This window comes from Chamaea fasciata, unplaced genomic scaffold (assembly GCF_029207755.1).
Source record: "Chamaea fasciata isolate MVZ Bird 193981 ecotype frontalis unplaced genomic scaffold, bChaFas1.0.hap1 SCAF_3, whole genome shotgun sequence".
Taxonomy (NCBI): Eukaryota; Metazoa; Chordata; class Aves; order Passeriformes; family Sylviidae; genus Chamaea; species Chamaea fasciata.
This window is the reverse complement of record NW_027094088.1, coordinates 42,199,600-42,225,826: the sequence shown is the minus strand read 5'-3', so window position 1 is coordinate 42,225,826 and position 26,227 is coordinate 42,199,600. Positions and strand designations below refer to the sequence as shown.

Here is a 26,227-nt window from a genome sequence, read left to right as displayed (position 1 = left end):
CCAGTTGCCCAAGACACTTCAGCAGTTGAAATGCTTCTGGAGTAGAAATAACAAATCAGGTCAAACCTGGACACTGTTTACCTAGAGCCTATAAAGCCCTTGAGCATGAGTACCACAGCACTTCCTCCTGTTTTTGTACCCTTTTAAAGTGTTGCAGCCTCAGAAGAGTTGGGGGGATTTCTCTGTAATTATTAACTAGAAAAATAAACTTGAGGGCATGAAATATATCTCTAAAAGAATTGGAGATTGCTTGCAGCTAAAGCACAAATGAATTCTAGGACATGGGAACTGCTTTCAGGCCTTTTGTGTAACCTGTTTGAGGAATCAATTTATTCAAGAAATAAGAAGTGGTAGTTTTGGTCAGCAAAGTCCTGCATTTGGTAAGACAGTTGCAAAGTCGTTTCCCTGTTTCTCTTCTGTATGACTTTTTTGCAGGGCATACTCATTTATCTTTCTGAAACTGATATGGAATTTGAAAAAGTGTTACCTTTTCATTGAAACAGAATGTAAAACCTCTTATTAAATTGCTTGCAATTTTTTGAAGATCCAGCATTGTATGGGCTGTATTACATTGGAGAAGCTGGTGCATATTGTGCTTTTTGCATCAGCTACTTTTTAGCAGCATGTGAATTATTAGATCCTTCAAAACTTGCTCCTTCCAATTGTCACCATAGTACACACTAATTGTGTGCCACTGAATAGTTTTCAACTGTATGGATATATTTTTCTATTTTTAAAAGATTGATGTACTGTTAAATAAATAATGAATATAGAATTCCATTTAACTATCATCTGCAAAGATTCCCAGCCAACAGGTATGGGGGTTGAAAAAGCAGCTTTTGAGCTTTCTGGTTGTTGAAATAATTAAGGCTGGGTTAATGTTTATGTATCGTATATGATAGCTCTTTGTTATTTTAAATGGATTTATTCTCCTCACAGAGCAGACAGTATATGTTAGTTGATGTTAATTGGCAGCATTTTTTTATCTCAGTGACAAGAAGCTGAATAGACTGGAACTCTTTTCTGCTCTGGCCTCTTGTAACTATTTTCAGGTCAGGCCTTCTGTTCATTAATACTGGTTTTCTTATATGCTGCTGCATCTATTATATATCTGGTGGAAAGTGTGTTTTGTTCTTCTTTTTTTTTTTTTTTTTTTTTTTTTTTTTGCTTTTTGTTTCAGAATTGCCCACTTGGCATTTATTTCTGTTGGAGTTTTGGGAGAGTAGTTGTGTGTGTTTCAGTATAAGAATTTACAGATTCCAAGTAACAGTCTCAATCAAGTCAGTTCTGCATTAGTCTATCTGGTGTGCTCTAACCACTTTACAAAGCTGTGCCTGTGACACCTGAGATATCAAGCTTTACTCCTGAATTGAAGCATGATCCATCCCACAGTTTTCTTCTATTAAGATGGTTTCCTGGTTAGAATATCCTCCTTTTTTCAGGAACCATGTTTGCTTAGCATTTCTGGAGGGGGTCTGACTCTGCTAGGGATTTTTCTACAGCAGTTTGAGCAAGAGCTTAATGCAGAAGCAACAAACGCACAAGATGACTGCTTTAGAGTTCAGAATGCGTACAGATACTGGTGTAACCAGGAGCTGGTGTATCTTCTTTGCTCCTTCCTGGAGAGTGGTTTTCTGCTTGATTCTTAAGGCTACTTTGTATACTTTCTAGATTTTTTCTTGTGTATATGTGATTAAATGAGGAGACAGTGGAGGCTAACCCTTTGATTCCTCAAAAATGTCAGCGTAATAATAAATATTCACAATCCTGAAAACATCTATAACTACTAGTGTCTCGTCTACTTGGCTTTTTCCATCTCAAGTTTCTAAACACTTGGACATTCTGTTCTTAGAACTCAGCAATTGTATGAGAAAAATAAGTTGAAAGGTTCTGGTGCAGAACTGAACTAACCTGTTTTCATAGCGTAGCAGTAAATCCTCTATCACATTTAGGAGGGTATTTTTAAAGAAAAGATCATAAAAGGAAGAAATAACTAAGATTAAGAAGTGAGATGGGGTTTTCTTTTTCATGTCTGTCTCAGATTTTTTGACTTTGAGTGAATCAACTTTGAACTGACACTATGCTAAAAAGAAAATATATTTTCTCTTGAGAGTGTTGTGAAATTTGATCTTTGAAGTGTCCTGAGACTTTTAGAAGGAGGAAGCGGTAAATGCAGAATCTCGAGGATAATTTCTTATGGTTTATGAGAACAATATATAAAGTCTAACACTCTGGAGTATTTATGACTTCTTTATAAATTGTCAAGATTAAATAGTTTGGTACAAATTTTCAGGTGCTAGAGACTTGTAGTGTTCACAGGCTATTTCTTTTCATTATCTTCACCAACAAGTACAGTTGCGCCTTTCATTAAAAGGCAAAAGCTTTTCTATGTTAAATTGTCCTAAAGCAAGGAACTTATTTATCCATGGTGTGATTAAAGGGAGCTTTTTAGCCTTTTAAATGAGTGAACTCAGCAATTTGGAGACCCACAAGCTCTTTCTTAGCAGTCTCTGCATTAACAACTTTCTAATGCTCTGCAAAGCATCACCTTAAGAATGTACAAAGCTTTTTTCTGTTTTGCTACTGAGCAAATCCTGTAATTTCAAGTCACAGAAGGATAGCACATTTCCAGGCCAACAATGTGGGGGTTATACATTGGACTGAATGCATACGGCTTGGGTATTTGGCTGTCAGAGAAACAACTGGGAGTTGTTTAAATATCTTAGGTGTAGCAAGTGGTGTTAGTTTGGTGTTGCACTGATATTGATAGAAATAATCAGACCAGCAGTAAAAGCCTGAGGAAATCACAGATGTATGGAGGCAACATGCTACCTGCTTATGCAGCATGGTGGAGACAAGCTGAAGCCTAAATGAAGCTCTGCCTAATGTCACACCTGATAACTTGGGCAACTTTAACACCAGGTTCAACCTGGCCAAGTAGAACCATTGAAAAAACCAAATCTTCAAAAATGCTTTTAGAGAGGGGCATAGATGTATAAGCTGTCTCAATTTCAGCTAAGGAATAAATGAGGGAGAAAGGAAGGCTATTTTCATTTTTGTATTTTATGCTCATCGGTATACTGTGAATAACTGGAAAGGCTTGGTGTCTTCTGTCTCATCAGTCATTATTTAAGGGAGTTTCCTAATTCTGTCACTATATATGGAATGCCTAAAATAAGGGCATGGGTACATCTAAAGCATTTCAGTGATGTAGGAAGGTGTACACACACACACAGAGGACTTTGCAGTGAAGGTGCAGTAAATTGTAACTGCCTCCCAAGTACAACACAGGTAGGGAAACTGTGCCTTGCTTGCCATTGCAAACATGGGCTTGAGGCTACCACCAGCAGAAACAGGAGCTAAAGATGTGATTGATGGGGGAATATGGCATGTTGGCCTTTTTTTGTTTGTATTTCTAGTTTGCTTTAGACCAATTAATTAAATTAATTAATTCTTAGTAGCAGACCAGATTAGATATTATATTAAACATCTCTCATAAAAGAAGATTTTTGGCTTGGGTGGCATAGCTGCAGTGATAGTAAAGGGAATATGAAAAGCAATGTGTCTTCAGCTTTTCACTTAGTCTTCAGCTTGAATTCTCTTGGGTTTCCTTGAATTCTTCTTTTGGATGACATAGAAATTCATGACCTTTTGCTCACTCAGGCAGAATGGCCTAGTAAATGCCATTTATGTAATTAGGGCTTATTAAAAATCAGCAGAGATTGAATAGTTAAGGTTCAATAAAAGAAAATGGGTGTTAAAGGTTCTTATTGGACCAAGCAAAGCATTTGTCTAAGTTGCTTTTAAGTCTCATCTTATGAGCTCAAGCTCTTCTCATATGAATTCGGTTCCAATGTGTTCTGTAGAATACTGATTAACAAGGGGGACACATTGCTTGAACCACTGATTAGAATATATGTGGTGTTGTTTCAAGACATACTTATAAAATAAATTCCTGAAATGGAGATGTTTAGGTTGTATTTTTTTAACCATGAGAACAGTTTCTCTATAATAGGAGTTACCAAAATATCTCCTGTTTGTTCAAAACACTTTTTTTTTATATTCACAGATTTGATGATGTGCTGTTCTGAAGTTATCTGTTCTCTGAATGATGTTAAATTGTGCAGCTCAAAACTTGTATTTTGAATTCAAACTATAAGTCATGGAGACAAACTGGCTTAACCATGATACTGCATTTCTAACATTAGATGATTCTTATTTTAGAACATTGAGGCCTTGTGATTCTTCTGGATGATGCACGTGGAGCTATTGGAAAGATTTTTGTTCTTAAAGTATTTTGGCAAAAACATCAGCTAGAATAATTAACATTGCTCAGAATAGTATACGAGACCATGGTTGGACAGAAGACTGTGGTTATCCGTACCACTGGAATCTTGGCTGCTGGAGATTAATAGCATTCATGAGTTTGAGGTGCTTTTTAGGTTCTCTTTCCTATCTGAGTATCTGTTATTGATGTGTGATTCTTCTAGAGTGAAATGGATTGGCATTAACCTAAGACTTTTTTGATTGCGGAGAGGCCTAAGTGTCCCTTAAAGGTTGAAATAATAAGACTGTAGTCCACTGCATGGCTGAAGACTTGCTGTGGAAAATATGAATTGCCTGGTTGCTTTTCTTTGCATTGGGTTTAAAAGTAAGAGTGGAAGGGCTGTTTGCTTGACTGCCTTTAGAACCACAAGTTTGCTGCCTTCTTCAAGAGCCAGTCAGAAGAGAGGGATTACAGAATAAAAGTAGCCTAGAATAGAAAGAGGATTTCCAGTCATATCCTATGGTTTCTGCTCTCTGAAGCAGTGCTGAGCGGTGCTGTTCACAGCACGGGCTCTTGAGAGCCATAAGTGGAAGTAGGGGGAGAGCTGGGGAGACATGCTAATGAAATCCTGCTGAACTGTTCAACATCACATCCTGCCTGAATCTTTATATATTGATTTCATTATTTCAATATTACTTTCTAACATTTATTTTAGGACAAGACCAGAGTTGTGTCTCCTATTATTGATGTAATTAATATGGACAACTTCCAGTACGTGGGGGCGTCAGCTGATTTAAAAGGCGGTATGTACCTGTACTGGAATACAGACTTTAAAAAAACCCATCAAGAATCAAAGCTCATAATCACTGCAGTTGTGGAATGGGCAATTAACATACTGTTCTTCCCTTTCATTGATCTAGTTTCAAGTTCTGTAGGTCACTCGCTTCTTGGCTTGGATTTTAATTGGCCTTATCATTCTTTGCTTTAAAAGTTCATCTTTATTATACTAATTCTTAAAAGTTTATGCTGTCTTTTACCAGTATGCAAGACTTGCTCCAAGGTTTTAGGGTTGTGTAAATGTGTCAGAAAAAGCTATTAGCCAGTCCTTATGGTTCTCTTTTTAGATAACACAGGCTTTAATTGCTCACTAGTTTAGAAGCCCATCAACAATGCAGTGTCTATGAGGTTTTTTTCAAGATGCTGGTTTGCTTAAAAAAATTAAACTCTTCTGAATAATCAGAAGGCTTTGGAATGTGTTTAAAAAAATAAATGTTTGTTAGCTATGATTTGTAATTGTGAAAACACTCACATGTGACCATGAAAATTTGTAGCGTTTATACCTTTGTCATTAAAAAAATCCCCTGTTAAATTGAGAAACTACAATTTCAATATGTCTAGGTAGGGTAAAGTATTGACAGCAAATAGCAAAAAGACTTTTGAAGCCCTAAATAAGAATAAATAAAAAAATTCTTCTCATCTTCTTTCTCAAAGAGGGAGAGGGCAACTACATGCTATAGACTCCTTACTTACTACAGATTTTTAAAACTTCTTTCAGTGCTAACAAGAATCTAATATTTAAAATAGCTGCTCTCTACCCCCTTACTCCCTTTTTTAACTGTTATTTGTAAATAATTGCTCCCACAACCCTGGAAACCAAACTGTCTGCATAAAAGGTTTAAGATGAGCTATGATGTAAAAATTAGAGTGCTGTTCTCACAGTGTCCCATCTTTTTCTGAATAGACTTTGTTGAGTGAGGAAAGAAAAACTTCCCAATCTATTATTTTAAGTTCTAGTCTCTGACTGGTCACCTAGGTTGTTGCAGTGAACTAAAATAAATGCAATATTTGCATAATGTTACATATGCTGCTAGTTCACCAGGGATCTGGAGGTGTCAAGTTCTATATCCTTTTAATTAATGTTTTGAAATGACACCTACGGTGCATATATTTGCAGTGTGCTAATGTATAGTTCTGTGCTAATGTGTTCCAGCATTATTAAACATTAAGGTCTTTACCCAATCTATTCATTTAATATTAACTACAGAAATCCCTATACCATTATGTGGCTTATATTGTTGTCTGCAGGAGGAGGAACTCTTTTTTTGAAACCTTAGATTGGTCGCTGCTGGGTTCATGCTAAATTCTTCCCAAGTGAAGTGGGAGAGGATTGAGAGATTGTTTCACTTGCTACTGCCCTTCATGCTTTATCTTTGAATCTACATTTCCGAATTCATTCATTTATCTATTACTTTTTAGTACTCATTTTTTCCTTTTGTACACAGTGAGACATTGGGTTTTTCATTTTTTTAAGGTGCATGATGCCTACATACTTTTGACTGAAGAGTGAGAAACTGTCTTTTTTTAACTTTAGCAGAAATTTTGCCCATACAAGTGTGCCAAACTATTTGAGGGGCAGTTGAAATATAAATAATATATTTCTTGTCAGTTCCCAAAAGACAGATTTCCATGTTAGAGGCACTTCTGCATTTGGCACCACAGGACACTTTCACTGGGGCCAAGTCTAAATATGGAAAACCGAACTATGCTTTCAACCTTGGGTACAGTGTGTGGCTGCAGCATGGAGAGTTGAAACAACTGGGACAGCATTTGTGCCTGGTCTGTCTTGAGAGGACTTAATCACCCAAGACAAGCAACCTAGCAAATGGTGCACACTTTTTTTCTAAGTGGACACTTCTGAAGTAGTTCTGAAATCTGGCCAAAACTAAATCCATACACTTCACGTTACGAGGTTGTGTTGTTGTTGTTTGTTGTTTTTGTTTGTTTGGTTTTGTTCTAGTTTTTTTTGAAGGTGGGTTTCTAAAAGTGTTGATGCCACCCTGAGAAACACTATAATTTCTGGAACAAACTGTAGTTAACAGAGAGCTAATAATTTAGAGTATGCCTGTGATGCAGTTTACACTGCATAGAGTTTCATGCTGGATATACACCGTGTTTAAAAATACTCCTTTTACAGAGTTACTGATACTATCTCATTGAGTCCAGATTTTTCCCAGAGTCTGTGAAAATGGAGATGGAAAACCAGTTTTGAATGGGTAGAGACTTTATACACTTGTTCGGTTTGTGAGAATGCTGTGTTCCAAAAGAGACCCCTTGTGTTCACTGGAGTACATAGTAACTGTCTCTCTCGCTGCTGCAGCTGCTGTAGAACAGTGGGTTTTTCAGCTTCTCCCAGATGCAAGTAATTTTGCTGGCTATCTAGGATGAAATGCAGCTTTTTAACTGCATGGAAATATTGGAATTCATTTTACTCTTCATGCTGGAGGCTTTGCAGTGCTGTGGGTTGTAGCCATTTTTCAGTTTTGCTACTTGGAGTTTTGGAGTAGTTTGACAGTCTTTCATTTTTACAGTGCAATGCTTCATGAAATACTCAAATGTGGAGAGGAGCTGCCATGCATGCTGTAAAGACTGTTCAGGGTAATTTCTGTATTGTGTGTGATAAGTATCTGTGAGTTAAAATGAAAAGTGCGGGGTTTAAAACTTCCTACATCAGTCATTGCTATGCACCTTTACAGATGCAGACAGGCAGTTTGTAGGACTGTTATTGTTTTCTGTTTACATTAGGTTTTTTCTCCACTTCCCCACAAAGTAGTTGCTTTATCTTTATTCTGGAGAATGAAAACTATTGACATCTGCGTACCAGAAGTCTGGAAATCATTCATTACATGACTTCATAGGATCTAAATGTGTTTGGCAGCCAGCAGAGTGTACAAGGCTTATTTGCTAGGTGTACTGGGAGAGGGCTATGGGTCTTGTGCAGTTTTTTAATAGATGCTCATGATTATGAGCATAACCCAGAACAAAAACTGTTATGAAAGTGTTTCCTATAGGAAGTATGTCCTATACCAGCTCTGTATCGTTGCCTGAAAGAGGTAATTTAATGACTCTAATGTAGAAAGCTGCCATAGGTGACCTATTGATCTTGTCTGTTACAGTGATCTTTGTGCTTCTGTGCTTTATTCACAACAGGCCCAGACCAGTTGTTACTGTGCGTTCACACTTACATGTGTATGCATAAGGAATGTAAGATTTTGGTGCTCTAACATTTGCCACAGGTTTAAACAATGATGCACTTAAAAACACAGTGGGAAGGTGTGAAGTTATATGAATGTTGAGAAGATAAGTGGAGCCTGCATAAGTTTTTGTGACCTTCACAGTAGAGAGCTCTTGCTGCTGGAGTACCTCCAAGACTACTGCATAAAGCCTGTGTAAATGTAAATATGAGATCACTGCTAAAGAGTGGAAATGAAGTTATTCAGTAAAGATTGTTGGGAACTTTAGTAATGGCTGGAAGATCATCATATGATCTTTTCTATTTGATGTAAGGATGCCGCTTGGGTTTCCTACTCTGTGAAATAGATGAAGACAAGAGATCCAAAGTTATTTGGTGGCTGAGATTTACTCTTTTTTCTTTACCTTTCATCTGGTTTCCTTCTTACTTGTTTTTAACCAGAATTTTGCAGAAGTTTGAATTTTTAATTTTAATTACAGTTCCTAGTGTTTTCAGTGAACATTATGGTACTACGAGTTGAATGATAACCACAGTAATTTTAACATCTACTTTTCTTCTTGAAGGCTTTGACTGGAACCTTGTATTCAAGTGGGATTACATGACACCAGAGCAAAGAAGAGCACGACAAGGAAATCCAGTTGCTCCCATAAAGTATGTCTGTACCACCACTTGTCAAATAGATTGTAGTTGGCAACTACGCAAAGTTAATAATCATCTTCTCTGAGTCTGAAAGAATATCTTCACTATGTCTTACATCAGTATTGAAATTTCATTTATGTATGTGGAGCATTATGAGACTCTCAGAAATAAGTGGTATTTAAAAAAAGTTTAAAACACACTAGTAAATTATTTACTGTTAAGAAAAAGTAGATGACACTCTGTTTAAAGCTGGTATGTTTTGAGGGCTGAAAATACAGCATTTCAGTTTTAATGTTTTATTGCATAAAATTGGCACCCTTTAAATAAGCAACTTACGAGCCAAATGGAGATTTGGAAGCTGCCTCAGAAGGTGGTTATGGCCATAGAAATGTGCCATAGAAATGTGTGGAAACAATGTTTGAAGTGATAGGTGGAAAAGAAGTTGCATTCAAAAACATTGCCAATTTTTTCAAGGAGGTATTAGTTTGTGATGTGCAAATAATAGTTACCCCCATGTTCATGGTTCTGCAAGTATTTAATTTAATTCTTGTTTGTTTAGGACACCCATGATAGCTGGTGGATTATTTGTGATGGACAAATCCTATTTTGAAGAACTGGGGAAGTATGACATGATGATGGATGTTTGGGGTGGAGAAAATCTAGGTATGTGTATTATTTACTTTCTGATCAGCCTTGAAAGAAAGCAGGTGTCATCATTTCCTTTACTGTCAAAGAGTCGTGGTTTTCCTGATTTTATGCAAAGAGGGTTAAAACCAGCATTTAAACTTCATACACATATTGGCAAAATCCAAAATGTTTATTTCAATGAAAGAATTATAACAAATTAAAAATTTTGTGGTAAATATGAGGGAATAAATATGTTAGCTTATTAAGCAGTGACTTTTTTTGTAATGGAAGTTGGTTGGTAAAAAAATTGGAGGCTGTAGATAGGCAATTAAATATAATGTTTAAATGCTGACAGTTGAAGGCATCTTTTTAAAATGTCGCTTAATTTAATCATTTCAAAGAGAATGAATTCAATGTCGTTACATTGAAAATGAATCAATTAACTTAGCTGACTGAAGAATTATCTGTTTCTTAACTTTGCCAGTAGTATGCTGCCTGGCATCTAAACTTAGTGAATTTTCTAGTTTTATACCCCTTCTTTATACCCCTACGAGATATTAATGGTTAAGAAGGCTTTTTTCTGTAAGTCCTTATTTTCAGAGGTTGACATGAGTGAGACTTAGGCAAGAGGGAGGAGGGGCTGAGAGAACTTGTGCTTTAGCCATTCTCCTTTGACCTGGTGGTTAAATCTGGCATTAGTGGTTTTTTTGGCTATTTGTATTAGAGTGTTATACAAAGGTTTTCCTCCAGTTAAAACCAGTATACTTGTGTTAAAACAAAAAATATTTGAATGGAACAGAATTCTACATCTCCTCAAGAATTCCAGTTTGTCATTAGTTTAGTTTTTTGGGGTAGAGATGCATCTCAGACATTCCAAGTAGTGTGTTTTAGGAACACTTCCAAGCACAGAAGCTTCTCTACTGCACATGCTAGCTGCAAAATCCTGAAATACCTTGAACTTGTAAAAACCCAGGAGTATTTTGAGTTACTGAAATCTGCATATGCATTAGGCATATGCTTGGCCTACAAGGAAATGTCTGCTGTATGGAGACATGGTAACCAAACGTTTGATGCTGCTGTAATGCACTGAGAAGTGGAAGTGGTGTCCCTACAGTCCTGCCTGACCATCCTGTGCAGTACTCAAAGCCCACGGGCATTTTGAGCAGCTGCATTCCATGTTTCTATTGTCTTGCTAGTTTGGCTGTATACTGCTAAATTGTGTTAATCTAAACATAGTAATTTTTCAATTTTTAAGTGTCCTGGAAAGTCATTAGATAAATTTAATGCAGCAATACTCTTATTTCACTCTGAAAACCACTTTTGCCACTCGACACTTAAATATTTGATTAGTTAGAAGTGTGTTCTTGAGCAACTGAATTTTTTCTCAACACTTAGCAACTACTTTTATGCTTTGATAATTGAGGCCATGATAGCAGGAAGGGGCACAGGCAACAGCTCCTTTCTCAAGGATGCCAAGAGATGTTATGTTGCTCCTGCTGCATTCAGTTCCTTCCCCTTCATGGGAAGATGGAGATTCAGGAGTGCCTGAAAAGCCAGCAGAAGGCAGCTAATGGTTTCTTCCTAGCTGTCAGACTAATTGAAGACAAGTAAAAATCACATGGTATATGATTTAATTGGCAATAAATGACACATGCACCAGATAACTGGAAATCTGTGATGTGCAGTTTAAAATTGAATGTACACACTTGTCAGGCCTCTTTACTCTCAAGCATTGCTCTACGTCAGGGGCTTGGTGTTACATGCAAATAACTTGCTAAATAGACTAGCAAAATAATTCTGCACATCATATTCATTTATAAAAGCTAGCATTTTTCCTTCAAGCATGTACAGAGCAGCTGTTATATGAGGTTTTGTTCACATGTCAGTATCAATTTGACAAATTTTAAGATGAGCCTGCAGTACTTTCTTTAAATTGCCCAAATTACCATGAAGATAGGTACATTCTTAGACTGTTGCTAAATGTAACTGATAATGCGTGTGTGTGCTGTAGAAAAAGTGAATGAAGGTCTGTTCAGTCTCTTCTCCAACTCAGAAACTCCAATTCTCAGTATGTTTATGATGCTTTTTGATAAGCTTAGGAGAATCATAGTATACCAGAGAACTGGGTGGACCACGGGGAGGTTTGGGTCTAATTTGAAAACCTAGGCTTTTCTTACTAGTTTTCCTAAAATCAAGGAATGAGTAAGACATTCCTTGTCTTCTCTATTGATGACACACTCTAATAAAAAGAACAAATATGTTACAGAGATGTAACTTGATCTCATAAAGAATTTTTGACATGTTGCTTATGCCTTTTCATTTAAAACTATGTCCATTGATCTTGCTCTGGTAGTAACATTTCTTTTCCTTCTGTTTGAGGAATGAGAGGTCTTAAGGGAGTTTGTGGGGTTGTTTTGAGTTTCAGTTGCCGTATATTGTTTTTTCTTTTCCGTTGCAGGCTTTAGAAGCCATGTTGCTGCAAATAAGAATTAGTTTGCTTCTCCCTATATTCTAGTCCTTTGCTCTCTTTTCAGCTGAGCTATTTTACATAGCATTCACTTTTTTGAGATTGTTCACAATCTAAGGTGCTGGAAGGTGTACAAAAATTAAAAATTAGTTTTGCCTGTTGTCCCATGTGAATTCAACTGGATAAATTGCTGTCAAAGACAATGTTGTCATTCATATTTTTGGAGTATGATCTATCTATAGCTTGAACTATGTTGACTGTCTAGGATTCATGATTATGGCCATCAAGAAGAAAGGCAGTTAATTTGCACTGTCAGCAGTTGAATTCACAGCTTCTCTTTTTATTTACTTTTAAATTTTTTAAAATTTTCCCTGGACATGCAGTTAAGATGACATGTTTTCTAACTTCTGGTTGTGGGGTTTTATGGTTTTTTCTGGTTTTTTTTCAAATTTAGTTTTTGAAGTATTATTATTACTTCTGTGTATGTGGAGGAGGGCTTCTGAGGGAAAAAGTCATGCCACTTTGTTTATCATAAAAAGTAGACACTGACTTTAATTTAGAGCTTTTTTTTCCCTTTTTTTTTAAACCTATGGAAAAACACTGGTTATGAAGAGGCTTGAAACTAAGGCTATCTGGTGGCAGCTGTTGGACTAAAGGGGGAATCAGCAAAATTGAAACAGTGCTGCTGGAAGCACCCTTCTTGCTGCACTGACTTGGAATGAATGTGGAAAAGTTGTCTCTCTAGGTGACTTCTGCTGTCAGAGGTGAAAGTTGAGAAAAGTCTGAACGTTTCTAGACCTGCTTGTCATCACTAGTTGGCTCAGATCATTTGTTTGGCTTAGAAGTGTACCATCCATAACCTTCAATTTTCAGAAGTTATGTTTTTATTTGGTCTATCTTCAAGTGAACATTGACTTGATTAATTCCTTCCACTCTTTGGGAGTGTTTATCTGCTGTAATAAGTTAGCAGCTCAAATCTATTGATTATTTTAGTTTGCCTTGATTTCCCTGTGTTATTCCATCTTTATGGTGATGCTCCAACACTTCAGCTGAAAAAAAGTTATTATAAACTAGGTCGTTAATTTATTTGTTAAATGTACCTACTATTGTTTGTGATTCAGATACTGCATATAACTCACTGGCAAATTGCAGCAGGATTTATGGATTTGGGCAACACTGGTAACTTCATATAAGAGAAGATACACATTATGCTTCCAAGATAGTATGTTTATTTCTGCTGAGCTTGCAGAATCATAAATACTTCGATATATGCCTTTGTTTATCGTAGAACTTATTAAAAAACTTGTTTGATCTTTTCAGCAACAATCGCTAAAGGCCTTCTCTGTAAACATAATACAAAATAACAGTATTTTCTGATGTTGGTCTTTCATTCCTGTTCTTATTTCAGAGATCTCATTTAGAGTTTGGCAATGTGGTGGGAGCCTAGAAATCATCCCTTGTAGCAGAGTGGGTCATGTATTCCGCAAGCAGCATCCTTACACGTTTCCCGGTGGGAGTGGTACTGTGTTTGCGAGGTAAGTGCTAAATAGCAATGGTTTGGATTTCCTCAGATGATCAGCAGGTGGCAGTAATTTCATTTCAGGGATCTTTTCTCTAGAAATATTTGCAGTATTATCTATCATGATAAAATATTAATTAAAAAGAAACTAATGACTGAGTCTGCTATGTAGGTTAAGAGAAGAACTTGATTTCTGAAAGAGGGAAACTTCTGGTGGACACATACTGACAATCTGGAAAATAAGGAAATGCTTGGCTTGGCATTTCATTAATATTTTGCTTATTTGATTTTAAAGGCAGCTTTCTTTTTAAAACTGTCATAAAGCTTCATTTTGTAGAAACAGTTTCATTGTTCACTAAAAGTCAGAATATACTAAGTTATGAATATGCTTTGCTTGCTTTTCGTTAATACATGATCAGCATGTGAGATGCAAATGATTACGGAGACTGCTTTCAGTATTGGTGCCAGTCTGTTGGCAACTTGGTTCTCTATAATATTTGCCTTTCCTGTGCTAGGTTTAAAAATGCATTTTCTATAGACCTAAGAAACTGCAGTTTTAGAGGCTTAGATTAATATGTGTGTTAATTTTGCTGTTGATACCCATGCATAGCAGTAGCTGAAATACTGAGCTGTCTCCTCCGTTTCTCTTCTGTAAAGTAAGAACAGCAGGGTTGATTCATGTTCTTTGTGGTTTTGACTTGGTATGGATGAAAGTATAGCATGAATGTACCAAGGGCATTTTGACCAAGGCTGTATCATTTGTAGCTGAAGAATCACTGTAGATTTTGGTTTAGAGACTTGGACTTGATGCTCAGGGGCCTGAAAACGTACAAGTCTCAGCTAAAGGTTCTGTGGACTAAGAACTGGAATTAAAATTGTTTATTTACCCTTGAAGGGATGTGGAACAAAAACTCTGTTTAACATGAAGCAACAGAGAGAGTGCAGATGTACTTCATAAGAATGTTCTAAGTTGCTGATGTTTTTGGACTCACTTTAGTGAAAGTGATTCACTTTAGACTGAGGAATCTCCTTAGGAGTGTAGTTTTTCCCTTTCATGCTGGTTATACCACCAAGGTGACTTTAATTAATTTAATATCCGCTGAAATAAAGTCACTGTCCTGTTTCTTTCAGTAGTTATAGTAGGCACTGTAGTACTTTTCTTCTTTTTTCCCATTTTGAGATGTATATTTTATGCTGCGGTGGAAAATGAATAATAGTGCTTAGGTGAAAACAAAAGCTAGCAATGAAATGTCCTCAGTACATCACGTTTCTGTTCCAACATTTATAGTGTGCATCAGAAGGGTAGAAAGCTTTACCTTTTAAAGTGCATTATGTAAGCTTAGGATGCAACTGGTTTAGTTTAATGAGGTTTTGAAATGACAGTGTCATAACAAGGAACATGGTTAATAAAAGTGAATATAAGTATTAATAACTGTGCAATTTTCCCACTCCTGCAGCTTTTCCATCTTTGGGGTGTTGCCAAGATACTGCTTTTCTTGGGCTGTAAATAGCTTTCTTGGATGTCAAACAAATACAATGGGATGCCTTAAAATCAATTTTAGCAATGAGAGAATGAGAAACCTTAGGCAGTAGGATATCCCTGTAATACAGGTGTTATAATACAGATGTGTGTGGGGCCATGGTGCCAGGAAACTTGGTGCATGGGATCTGTGCTGGTGGTGCAGTTGGGATGCATTGGCTTATGCCATCGTCTGTCTCTTGGCTGTAGGCAGCTTGTTCTGGACTCCTCTGTTTTTAGCTGGCTAGTCATATGCACTGCCTTTTGGCAGCCCAAACAGGTTGGTAATTTTGAGTGAGAGTCTGGGAGTCCTGTTTCATGAGAGGGGAGACCACATCAGCACATCCTGGCTGTGTGATGTGGGCAGGTACAGCTTGTGTCCGGCAGGATTTGTGTGACCATTAGGCGCTGCCTTAACACAGCACTCCACACGGGCCAATGAGCCCTGCAGGCCCCAAGCAAAGCTGCCTCTGATCTCTCAGTGCTCTGTTTCCTTAACTGACTCAACATTAAGTGCACCCTGAGTTCTTTGGGGTCTTGCTAGTTCAGGCAGTTCTCAGCATCTACACAGTGCCTGTATTTGTGTCACACGAAGCCTGAGCTGTTCTTCATCCCTGAGTATGGGGCAGTGGGATACAGGCAGGCATTCTGGCCTTCAAAGTGCCTTTGGAGTCTTTAAGCCCTGGCAAACCAAGTAGTTCCTCTCTCACCACCAAAATCTGTTTGGCCTGTGGGCAGCCAAGCTGGTTGCTGAGCAGACAGGAGGGGCTGTGTGACTGGCACTCACACAGGCCTGAGAGACTGCAAGTGAAGGTATGCTCGCATTGCTTCTAATCTGAATGAGTAGGATTTTGCTTACAAAAAATTAAAGGAATCTTTGCAAGAAAAAAATCAGTCCTCAAGCAAAAAAATTATTCAGGTCTGTCTTGTGAAATTTTTATTTCCCACATCCTTTTTGTTCAGCAACTTGCAAGCCTCCTCACTTAATCCTGACTGTGTTTTGTTTTTCAAATTGGAAAATTGAATTAAAGAAGTCATTGGCTGACTGAGTTCACTCCAGTTGCTTTAGATTAACTTCCTGCCAAATGTAAAATAAGCTTCAGAGCATGGCAGTTGCAAGTGAAATCAGACTTAATTTTCAAAGCATAAAATTATGAACAATAGAAGTAAATGAGTTTTACGTGGGAGCCAGGGGAGGGAAAAAGCCATTGGACACTGCTGCAGTCCAAAAGGAAATTTAGACACCAATTACATAAATACAGGAATTTTAGTTAGAGATGTGTTTAATTAGAAGTAAAACATTTGGGTTTGGGTTTTTTTTCACATTTATTACAACAATCAATCTCTCTCAATTTTTAAAACATTTCCTCTTACCTCAGCTACAGAAGACTTGTTTGTTTCATAGCCTTAAGTATTGTGACAACTTGTGTCATTTTGGAACTTTGAGTGCTGTACTGGTAGGAATAGCCTGAAGAGTGAAAATATCTTGCCTGTGTTAGCATATTTATTTTCAAAGATGTGAAAGACATTTTTAAATATTGCCAGTTGTTGAGATTTTTGTTTCCAATTAGCTTGCTTTATCCAGGTGAACACTCACTGAATTTGTCTTCTGTCAAGTTACTCTTACAAAAAGATCAATGAAGCATCAACCTAATAAATTCCATGAAGCTTGCTGAAAGAACTGAAAGATATGTGTTAGATTCTGGATGAAAACCTGAAGCAGTGATGAGTGTGAAAGAGACATAAATTTCATTATAAATGCTTTGATTTCAGTTGTATTACTCTAATGGTTTTCTATGACTTGGGTCTTTTATAGGGAGTCTTCTGCCTGACTTGAGGCAGCTGGCTGTGTAGTACTAGAAAGGGTTAAAATCAACCTGAGGAAAAATTGCATGGTTTAATTGCACCTAGAGAAAATATAACCCATGTGTTTCATATGATTGTCCCTAGAAATACACGCAGGGCAGCAGAAGTCTGGATGGATGAATATAAAAATTTCTATTACGCAGCAGTGCCTTCAGCCAGGAATGTACCTTATGGCAAGTAAGTCACAAGTGCTTCTTTGCCCTGTTTGTTTATTCTTTGTGGCATTGCACCTTCTGAGGTGAAAGCAGTGCTAAATCTGATGTTGTCTCTTTAAGGTATATTTCTGTAGTTCTAGTGTTCTTGAGTTTTCTATGTCTTCCCTAAAATATATGAAGACAACAGCCTGACTTTGAAAACTCCTTTTTTTTTTTTTTTTCTCCTCTAGTATTCAAAGCCGAATGGAGCTCAGAAGGAGACTTAACTGCAAACCCTTTAAGTGGTATCTTGAAAATGTTTATCCTGAGTTACGGTGAGTTTTGGCTGAAACTGAGTTTGTGTGGAGTTTTCCTTTTTGCCCTCCCCGGGAATCATTAGTTTCTCTTTCTCCATCCTTGGATGTAAAGGATGTGTTTTACTTTATCTGTGAATGCAATGCCTCATGCAGGTTTTTTGCTTTTTTAATTAGTTCTATTCCTAAAGAGTAATTTTTCCCTGGTTAGCTGCTTTTTCTACTTATGGCAACTACAGATGCAATGTTTTAGAGAACGGTGTCCAAAGGACTGAACTTACCTGAGCTTGAAGTTAGTCTCCTACACAAGCCATTTGCTCAACAGCACATATTCTGTATCCTATTGTCATCCCTTTAAAGCTCTTCCCTATGCCTAAGCACATGCCTAGTTAAGTGAGGAGACTGAATCTCATTGTGGTACAAATGGTGACAGTCAGCAGACAAGTAGGCCTTGTGTGTTTGGCAGACAAGGGCAGATGCCTAAGACTCTGAGAAGCTGAGGCTCCTGCTCCTTCTTGTCTCCTTTTCTCTTGTCATTGAATAATCACTGACTTTTGGGAAGGGCTGAGAAGGGGGAAGTGAGCGATGACACTGCTAAGTTTTTGTAACATGAACACATCCTAACTAATAAAAAAATCCTTGAAGAGAAATACTTTTTGAAAGGATAAAAATATTTTGGTTAAATAACCCATTAAGAAGTATGTTGGTCAGATCTGAGCCCACTAACTAGTCTGACTAGTCTGTCAACCTAATATTGGTAGTGTAGTGATGTGAGATATTCTATCTTGTAAGAATACTTGAGGTTTTTTTCCTGGAGCCGCTTTGCCAGTGGTGCCAGGTAACTGCTAGTCACGTCGAGGCTTGAGATGCAAAAGCAGCGCCAGCTATTACAGCCCCAGTGCAACATGTGCAAAACCATACACACTAATGAGTCCCATAAACCAGGATGATCCTGAGGAAGTAAGTTTTCCTTTTCCTCCTAAGTGCCAGAGGATATTTGGTTTAGTTTAATCTGCGAGAAAAGATGTCTCTCCTGGTAAATGTGCTACCATAAGCATTGCTTACATGTAATGTTGTCTTGTTCTGTCATCCCTCGTGTGCTCATTCTGCTGTGTTGAATTATTACACTCATCTTACTGTCTGAAGTTTTTAAAGACTCTGAAATGCCCTTGTTTTACTGTTTGACATGAACTCATAGGCTCTACCCACAGCTTTACTTTGCTGAATGGACTTGTCTAGATGTTTCCATGCTAGGAGTGTACTTTATGTGCAACCATTAGAAAATAGATATCAGAAAAGCTTTGATTTTTTTTTTTCAAATTCCTAACCCCTTTTTTAACATTTCACTAAAAACAGTTGGAGAAACACGTAGAGTGTCATATTTCTGCCACAAGCTATGTTGCCTGAAATGACAAAAGGACTTGATGAGTTAACTGATAACATTAAGCTTTGAGTCACTTTAAATGATAAGTCATCTTTAATTTGATTTTTGTGCCAAGTTTGTATATTCATGCTCCTTCTCTGGTACAAGTCTTCTGGTACTGTGTGTGTGGTAAGCTTGCAAGTTTACTCATGCTTGATCAATTGATGATTAGATAATAAGCCTCCCCTCAAAAGATGATTGAGATTTCCAGATGATAGTAATCACTCATCCTTAACCTTTCATCTTAACAAGACTGAGTATTTTTACGAACAAAAAGTTTTAAAAAACCTATGAAAAACCTCCGAAACAAACCCTGAACTGAATCAAGCAGATATTTCTGGTTTTGTTTTAGGGTACCTGATCATCAAGATATAGCCTTTGGGGCTTTGCAGCAGGGTACCAATTGCCTTGACACTTTGGGCCATTTTGCAGATGGTGTTGTTGGAGTTTATGAATGTCATAATGCCGGGGGAAACCAGGTCTGTATGCCAATTAATTTTGTTTTCTACAGTAAGTCTTAAAAGAAAGAAAGTGAAGCTAAGCTTTTTAACTCAAGTAGTTAGTTACTCTGTGCTAGAGAAAGGTGAGAGAAAGATGAATACAAACCAGCACATCAGTTGTTGTAACAGATTGGCTAAAAAAGCTTCTCTCTCAAGTATAATTTTGTGTTTTCAGGATTAGAATCTGAGCCCAGAGATTCATTAATTCATTATCCCCTTCCTTTGTCACTATTAATATTTGCTTTTTCACTAGAGGCCATAGCTTCCTTCCCAGGGGTTTTGTACTTGCACAGGAAGCTTTTTTCCAATGAAATGGTGTGTTTGATTTTTTGGGGGCGATTTTTACTTAAGAAAAATATTTGGGTTGCATTAAGCATATGGCCTAATGTCAGCCAAATAAAAGCATGCATTGTTGTGCTGCACTATTAGTAATTTACAGTTTGCAGTAGCGGAGTATAAAAAAAAATCTCTCATAAAGCCCATTTGGCTCTTTTAGAAAACAGAGGTGCCTAAATGTTCACTCCCAATAAGGGGAGTATTTTAACAATCCTTTCTAATCCTACTCCTAAACTAATCGCAAATGTGTCAGATCTGCAAATGAGAGCATTAATTATTTCAAAGAATCTCTTTATGCAGTTGTGACTTAGTTATCATTCATGAAATACACACAGAGGTTCTCGCTGCTTTGTGTGCTGCTTTGTCACTAAATCTTTGTCAGATTAAACCTGACTTTAAATCAAGTATAATATTAGTGTGTCAAGTACAGCTGTTAAAATAGAAGGCTGACCAATTAAAAACTACTCTTGGATGAGTGTCAGAAGCTTGCTCTAAATTAAATTAGAAGGGGAAAAGCCTAAAATAAGATGAAGCCTAAAATAAAGTAATTTCCTGGAAGATGTATGATGACAATTCATTCAAATCAGCATGTGAGAAATGCCTCCTTTCCCTGTCATTAAAGAGAATTTATCTGTGGAGGCTTTTTCAATTACCTTTATGAAAATACCCTCATCTTTTCAGAAACCAGAGTGGTTTTTTTGAGAGAAAGGGTAGACATGTCACAAATGCCTTGCAGCAGGAACCTTGGGATTTTCTGCTGATGTTGTGTGTTCTTCGTAGATACGCAAAGTTATCTTCCTCTTTCAAACTCCCCTCCCCTGAATCTGACCCTCCTCTTTCTGTGTTTTTTTTTCCTGTGGCACTGACTTTGACAAATCACTGTGCACTTGCTCTGAACAAATACCTTTGAGAGGACATTCAGACAGGTTGAGGCAGAATGGGTCAAAACCAGGTTTTATGTCCAAGCAGAACTCACATTGGGTTGAAAAAAATAACAGTATGGGAGGAGAGGGGTAGGGAACAAACTATGATCTTTAGATCTGTACTTTGTGTTTTGCACCTTATTCTTATCAAGAGGTTTTTTGAGGAGTTAAGGGCACTCAGATATTATAGGCTGTGGCAATCTTCTCCTATAACTTGAAGAGTGTACTCTGTCTTATGTTCAACACAACTTAAAATGCAAAACCTAAGTAAAAATGGGGTTTCTGCCTCCCTTTTCCCCTGCTCTCCCCTCCCCCAGGTTGGTAGAACTCAGTGGTAGTTATGCACTTCCAGAGGGCTGAATAGCTTGTGGTGTGCCTGACAATATGCAAATATGCAGGGTTGTGATAAGGAGCTAAAGGTAAAACCAAATGCACTTAGGTTCAAGGGGAAGGTTTCAGGTTAGTTGTATCTAGTAACTTTTTATTTCTGATTTGACACAGATTTTCTCAGATATTCCGATTTTTGCATAAAGCTATCCAATTTCCAGCCTGTGCCCTGAGCATATACACTGTTTGCAATTTTTTTTTTCCTCTTCTGGTGTAGTGGAACTTGTTCTATCTTATCTCTATTATAGTCATAGTTAGTGGTCAGTGGAGGAAAGTATCTATACACTGTGTCTCAAAACATGAAGGGCCATCATGTAGATGTTTCCAACAACAGAGCTTGGAGTTTTATGAAGCAGCTATACTTTGGTTTTTAAATGTGCTACCTTCTTTCATAATTTCTATTGTGGCTGGGACTTCTACAGCCTTTTGATGGAAGGCTGAAGATGTATAAAGGCAATAATTTCAAGGCTCTAACTCTGACTGCAGGGTTCTTAGACACAAGTTTTACTACATCCCTGGTAGTATTTTCAACTGTCATTTTTCACTATAAATCTTACCAGAGAAGAGTTTGGGGCCATTTGTAATTCCTGATAAGCTCTGAAAATAACTTGCTTAATTCCTTTAGTTGTGGCTAAAAAAGTGGCTATTAATATTTTTATATATATTAATGGTTCTTGCTGACATCTTCCAAACTGGATAGAACTGAGAAGGCAAGTAATTTTGCTGTCATCTGAGTTTAACACACTGAGAGTAAAAGGGGAAGTCATCAGCTTAGGAGTTTGAAGACAAAGGGATACACAGATCTGTCCTGGCTTTGCTTTGTTTTCCACAGTTGTCATCATTCTGGTACTTGCAGAATACAGTACCCATCCAGTGGTTTGGGACCTGTATGATTGTGATTACTTGTAATCTCTTGGGTTGCAAGTTTTGACAGTGTTCTGAGCATCTCTTCCCAAAGAGATTCAAAATTGTTAAATCTGCTGAGTTTCAAAGTAATTATACATTTATTTTATTTCTGAAACACTGATAATGTGCAAACATTTGAATGTTATTTAACATACAGGCTTGGCCCTGTCTGTCTAAAGTTTTGTATTATACAACTCTAAATCCTCTTTAGTTGCCCAAGAGAAGCTAATCATGCCATTTTGAGTAGTTTATAAGCATGATTTGGCTAATTAGCCTGGCTTTAATCAAGTGGCTTCTTTCCTCAAAGGATAGTTAGACAAACGGAGACAAGTGCGGACCCTGGAGACCAAACTTGAAAGGAGAGAGGCATATGGAGAAGAGTCTAAACATCACTGCAAGACCAGGCTCTGTGTGAAAAGATGCTGAGATCAAACAAGCTGGGCAGCAGTACATACAGAACGGCTTTTCTTTGCTCTCTATTTAAGAGTTGCATACTTAAATACATTTAATAGAGATTCTGTTGTACATCGTGCCTTGGATGGGAGGGAACATTCTCTCTGCCCCTTTTGTGTATTGTTTTCTGGTGGTCTTTATTGTATTAAGAGCTGCAGTTCCCTCACTGTGGTCCATGTGCTTTGTTCAGTGTGTGGGCAGAGTGGCCAGTACCAAGCTTTTAGGGGTTTTATATATATAATTCTATATCTATACGTATGTTTACAAATGTAGAAATCCTTCCTCGTGGAAGACAGGGGAAAGGTGTAATACACACACACACACACACAGATATAAAAATAAGCATCTAACTAAACAAGCATTTGGAGGAATATCTTCCCCAAGGCCCTGTGTGATTGCTCGCAGCAGCTGTGTAGAGCCAGCAGAGGGAGCAAACTCATTAGCTCTGCCCTGAGCTAATGTGGGGACACTGAAGCAATTGGAATTCCTGTGTTTGAAAAGGACTTTTCATCTCCTGCCCTATGGGAAGCAACAGTGTTCTAATGCTGTTTGCAAAATTTTAACCTGTGCTGTATATGCAGAGGTAGCATGTGTTAACATACACAATTTTGTACATTTTTTGTTTCTTCCTTTTTGTAGGAATGGGCCTTAACAAAGGACAAGTCAGTCAAACACATGGATTTGTGCCTTACTGTTGTGGACAGAGCTCCTGGTTCACTAATAAAACTTCAGGGCTGTAGGGAAAACGACAGCAGACAGGTTAGTATGTCATGACTGCACTCTGTAAACAGTGGGGAAAACAAGGATGGTGAATGAACAATGCACTGGTGATCATATCTTCTATAGGCTCTAGTTTTACTGTTGTTTGTGTGTGTGAAGCTAGGATTCATGATGTCATAAAGGCAGAATAAACTTTATCCCAACAGGGGCCGTATGTAAAGGTTTCACCCATTGATGTGTTTAACTACCACATGTGTCTTCTGAAAGAGTTTATATATTCCACAATGTCTTTTTGAAAGGTCTCACTCAGTGAAGTTTGAATAGTATGTATTCTCTGTCACAGAAAAATGTGGTTTGGCTCTTCTTCTTTTCAGCTGTGGCCTGTATATATCACCACTAGACTGCTTAAATTCATTTTTATCAATGCTGCCTTGTAACTTCATCTATTTCCCATGCCTGAGGAAAATCACATTTGCAGAGTCATACCATCTTTTTGATCTAGTCACAAAACAATTCATCTCTTTCTGCTCAGTCATCAGTTCTGTTCATATGCCAGCTTTCTTGCTTCTATATCTCTGTTTTTGCAGACAGGTAACTGAAACACTGTTGATGAAGGAAGGAATATCCTTGCCACTCTTCAGAGAATGAAACTAAGAAAGCAAGATTTTCTTGATAAGCTTTACAGGCATAATAGGGTAGACATATAAGAGAAACAACCCCCCTTTTATTTAAATCCTGTATTTGGGATTTATTCTGTCCTTGACATCATCTTGGACAAAGAACTTTTGACAGCACAGATTGCTTGTCATCTGTAGAATTGAAAGGTGTCTGACTAATTTCTGGGTTTCTGTAAGGTTGTCTATAGTGAATGTGCCTCATGCTTCTCTGTACTTAATATTGTAGTGGTACTTGGATGGATTTTGATTCTCATTTTTTCATTCAGACCAAAGGTGTCATGCAGATAACAGTGTGGAACAGTGTATTTGAGAAATTCTGAACTAGAGGGAAACGTGTTGGTGTATTTTGTGTCTTGCAGAATGTTTGCAGAAAGAATAGCTCTTTTGGCAAGGCTTGCCAGAACTTACATACTCATACTCAAGAGTCATCTACACTGCTCGTATTATTGCAGTTTGTACAGCTTTCCAGGCACAAGTCAGGGAAGCTTATGGAACTTCAAAGGATGTAGAATTCTTCCTTTTCCTGCTTTTTCAGATCAATAACTGTATTTTCTCTTCCAGAAATGGGAACAAATTGAAAGCAACTCCAAACTGAGGCACGTTGGCAGCAATCTCTGTCTAGACAGCCGAAATGCCAAAAATGGTGGTCTCACTGTAGAGATCTGCAATCCTTCTTTGTCACAGCAGTGGAAATTCACACTTAATCTGCAGCAGTAGAAGGACTTATAAGCAAAATGCTGTTTCAACTGAAAAACATTGGGCAAAGTTTTGATTGAATTACTGATGTATTTCTTAAAACTTTCCACGGAACTTATATACCTCAGTATTCCACCTTTATCTGAAAGTAGAGTGCTGAAGCAGACACCAGGGATCCAGGGGACTCGGAGCACTGCAAAGATGTCGCTGAGCATTACTTCACAGGAAGAAGGAATTGTGCTGCAGACTTCAACTGTTCCTTTCTGTCTTCAGCTACTACTTGCACAGCAGATAATTAACTCTAGGAACAACTGACGTATTATAAACAAAAGGATCTGAAGAAACATCTGTGGGGAACAGTTGTGGGGGGAGGGTGGGAAAAATTGCTAGGAGAAGGTCATTTGAAAACTCCATTGGAATAGAAGTCATGGTTTGTCATTTCCAGAACCAGAAGTGTCATTTTGAAGTTTTTTTTTTTTTTCTCCTGTGTGTACTTGGTAATTTGAATATGAACTTTTCTATGATGGACTCTAAATATAAATATATGAAAGTATATATATTGTCAGCTCCCAATGATTTGTATCAGTTTTCAGCATCCTATAATTTTCAACAAAGTGATTGACATGCATATAACCAGAAATTGGATTGGAGTGCTAGGAGAGAGAAACTCTGAGGGTACGGATTTTGTGCTGCTGGGTATGATGTCCGTGCTAACACTGGATGCTTTTGCTTTGCAAACTGGATCTACTTCTTAACACTTCACCCTCAATGGAGGTCATGAAGCTCAGGAGGAGAAAGAAAATAGCAGAGGAAGCCAATGTATCTGCCCAGATGATTGCTTGGATTGTTTATTCCAGCTCGGGAATTCATCACCTGTGCTCTGGAGAATGTTAAACCTGTACTTGGTATTTGTGTTGATCATTTCTATAGTACTTTGTCTTTAAAATATTTCCTCCTTTGTTACAAAATTATAGAAACCGCACAGAGCTTTTGTGCAGCCGTGTTGGTTCAGCAGAGTTTTATTCTGGGCCCTAATGAGGAAAAAATTGTCTTAAACTCCCCTTTTGAGTTACAGAAATAAGTTAGAATTGTAACACCACTGACAACAGCACAAGATCTGAATTTTAATTTGCAAGGATGAGCAGCTATGTAATATCTCTGAATTGCACTTGCTTAATTTATAGACCTACTACTGGGGAATTTTCTTCCATTTTGTTTCTTTAAATGTAGCTTTTGAATGCATTCAGGCTTGACTCTGGGAATCAGCCTGGATACCTGCATAGCCTATGTGTTTTTAACCATAGAACTTGTGCATTTTGCAGCTTCAGTCCAGCTGATACCATTTTTATAAAACAATGCTGTCAAAGGTAACCCCAACTTTGACCTGTCCTTTCTTATGTTTGCATAGACTATGTACTTTTTTACTAAAAGCAAATGCTTCAATGAACTTTTAAAATGAGAAGGAAAGTAAATAAATATTAACAAGTAAGACAGCATTGACAAAAATTAGTGCAGACATGGAGTGCCAGGAAGTGGTTTTGGATAGATGGTTCTTGGAAAAATATAAGGGTTGATCATAAGGAGATGAAAAACATCTGCTGTACTGTAGTATGCTGGTACAGTCCCCCTCTTTCCTTGTCCTGGAAGTAGAGTAGTTCCTGATTTTTCATTTTTCCTTGGCTGTACCTATGCATCAGGTTTAGAGATGGTACTCTCATGGGCAAGGTGGCTTCACTGTGCCAGTCAGTGTGCCCATAAAAACCTTGTGTGTCTGAAGCTATGACTGACCTGCAGGTACCTGCTTATCTTTTGGATGGGGCCCTT

General features: G+C 37.6%; 1 protein-coding gene across 1 annotated transcript in view; it reads left to right on the top strand.

Moving 5' to 3' along the window:
- The window catches only part of GALNT2 (polypeptide N-acetylgalactosaminyltransferase 2), an 88,000-nt gene extending 63,042 nt beyond the window's left edge, over positions 1-24,958 (top strand). The window contains exons 8-16 of the mRNA XM_066178755.1: positions 4,983-5,070; positions 8,861-8,948; positions 9,496-9,599; positions 13,439-13,565; positions 17,019-17,111; positions 17,320-17,403; positions 19,158-19,284; positions 22,950-23,069; positions 24,269-24,958. Of these exons, the coding sequence (XP_066034852.1) occupies positions 4,983-5,070; positions 8,861-8,948; positions 9,496-9,599; positions 13,439-13,565; positions 17,019-17,111; positions 17,320-17,403; positions 19,158-19,284; positions 22,950-23,069; positions 24,269-24,424 (987 nt within the window). The 3' untranslated portion in view covers positions 24,425-24,958. The remainder of the gene's footprint in view (positions 1-4,982; positions 5,071-8,860; positions 8,949-9,495; positions 9,600-13,438; positions 13,566-17,018; positions 17,112-17,319; positions 17,404-19,157; positions 19,285-22,949; positions 23,070-24,268) is intronic.
- The last annotated feature ends 1,269 nt before the right edge of the window (positions 24,959-26,227 follow it).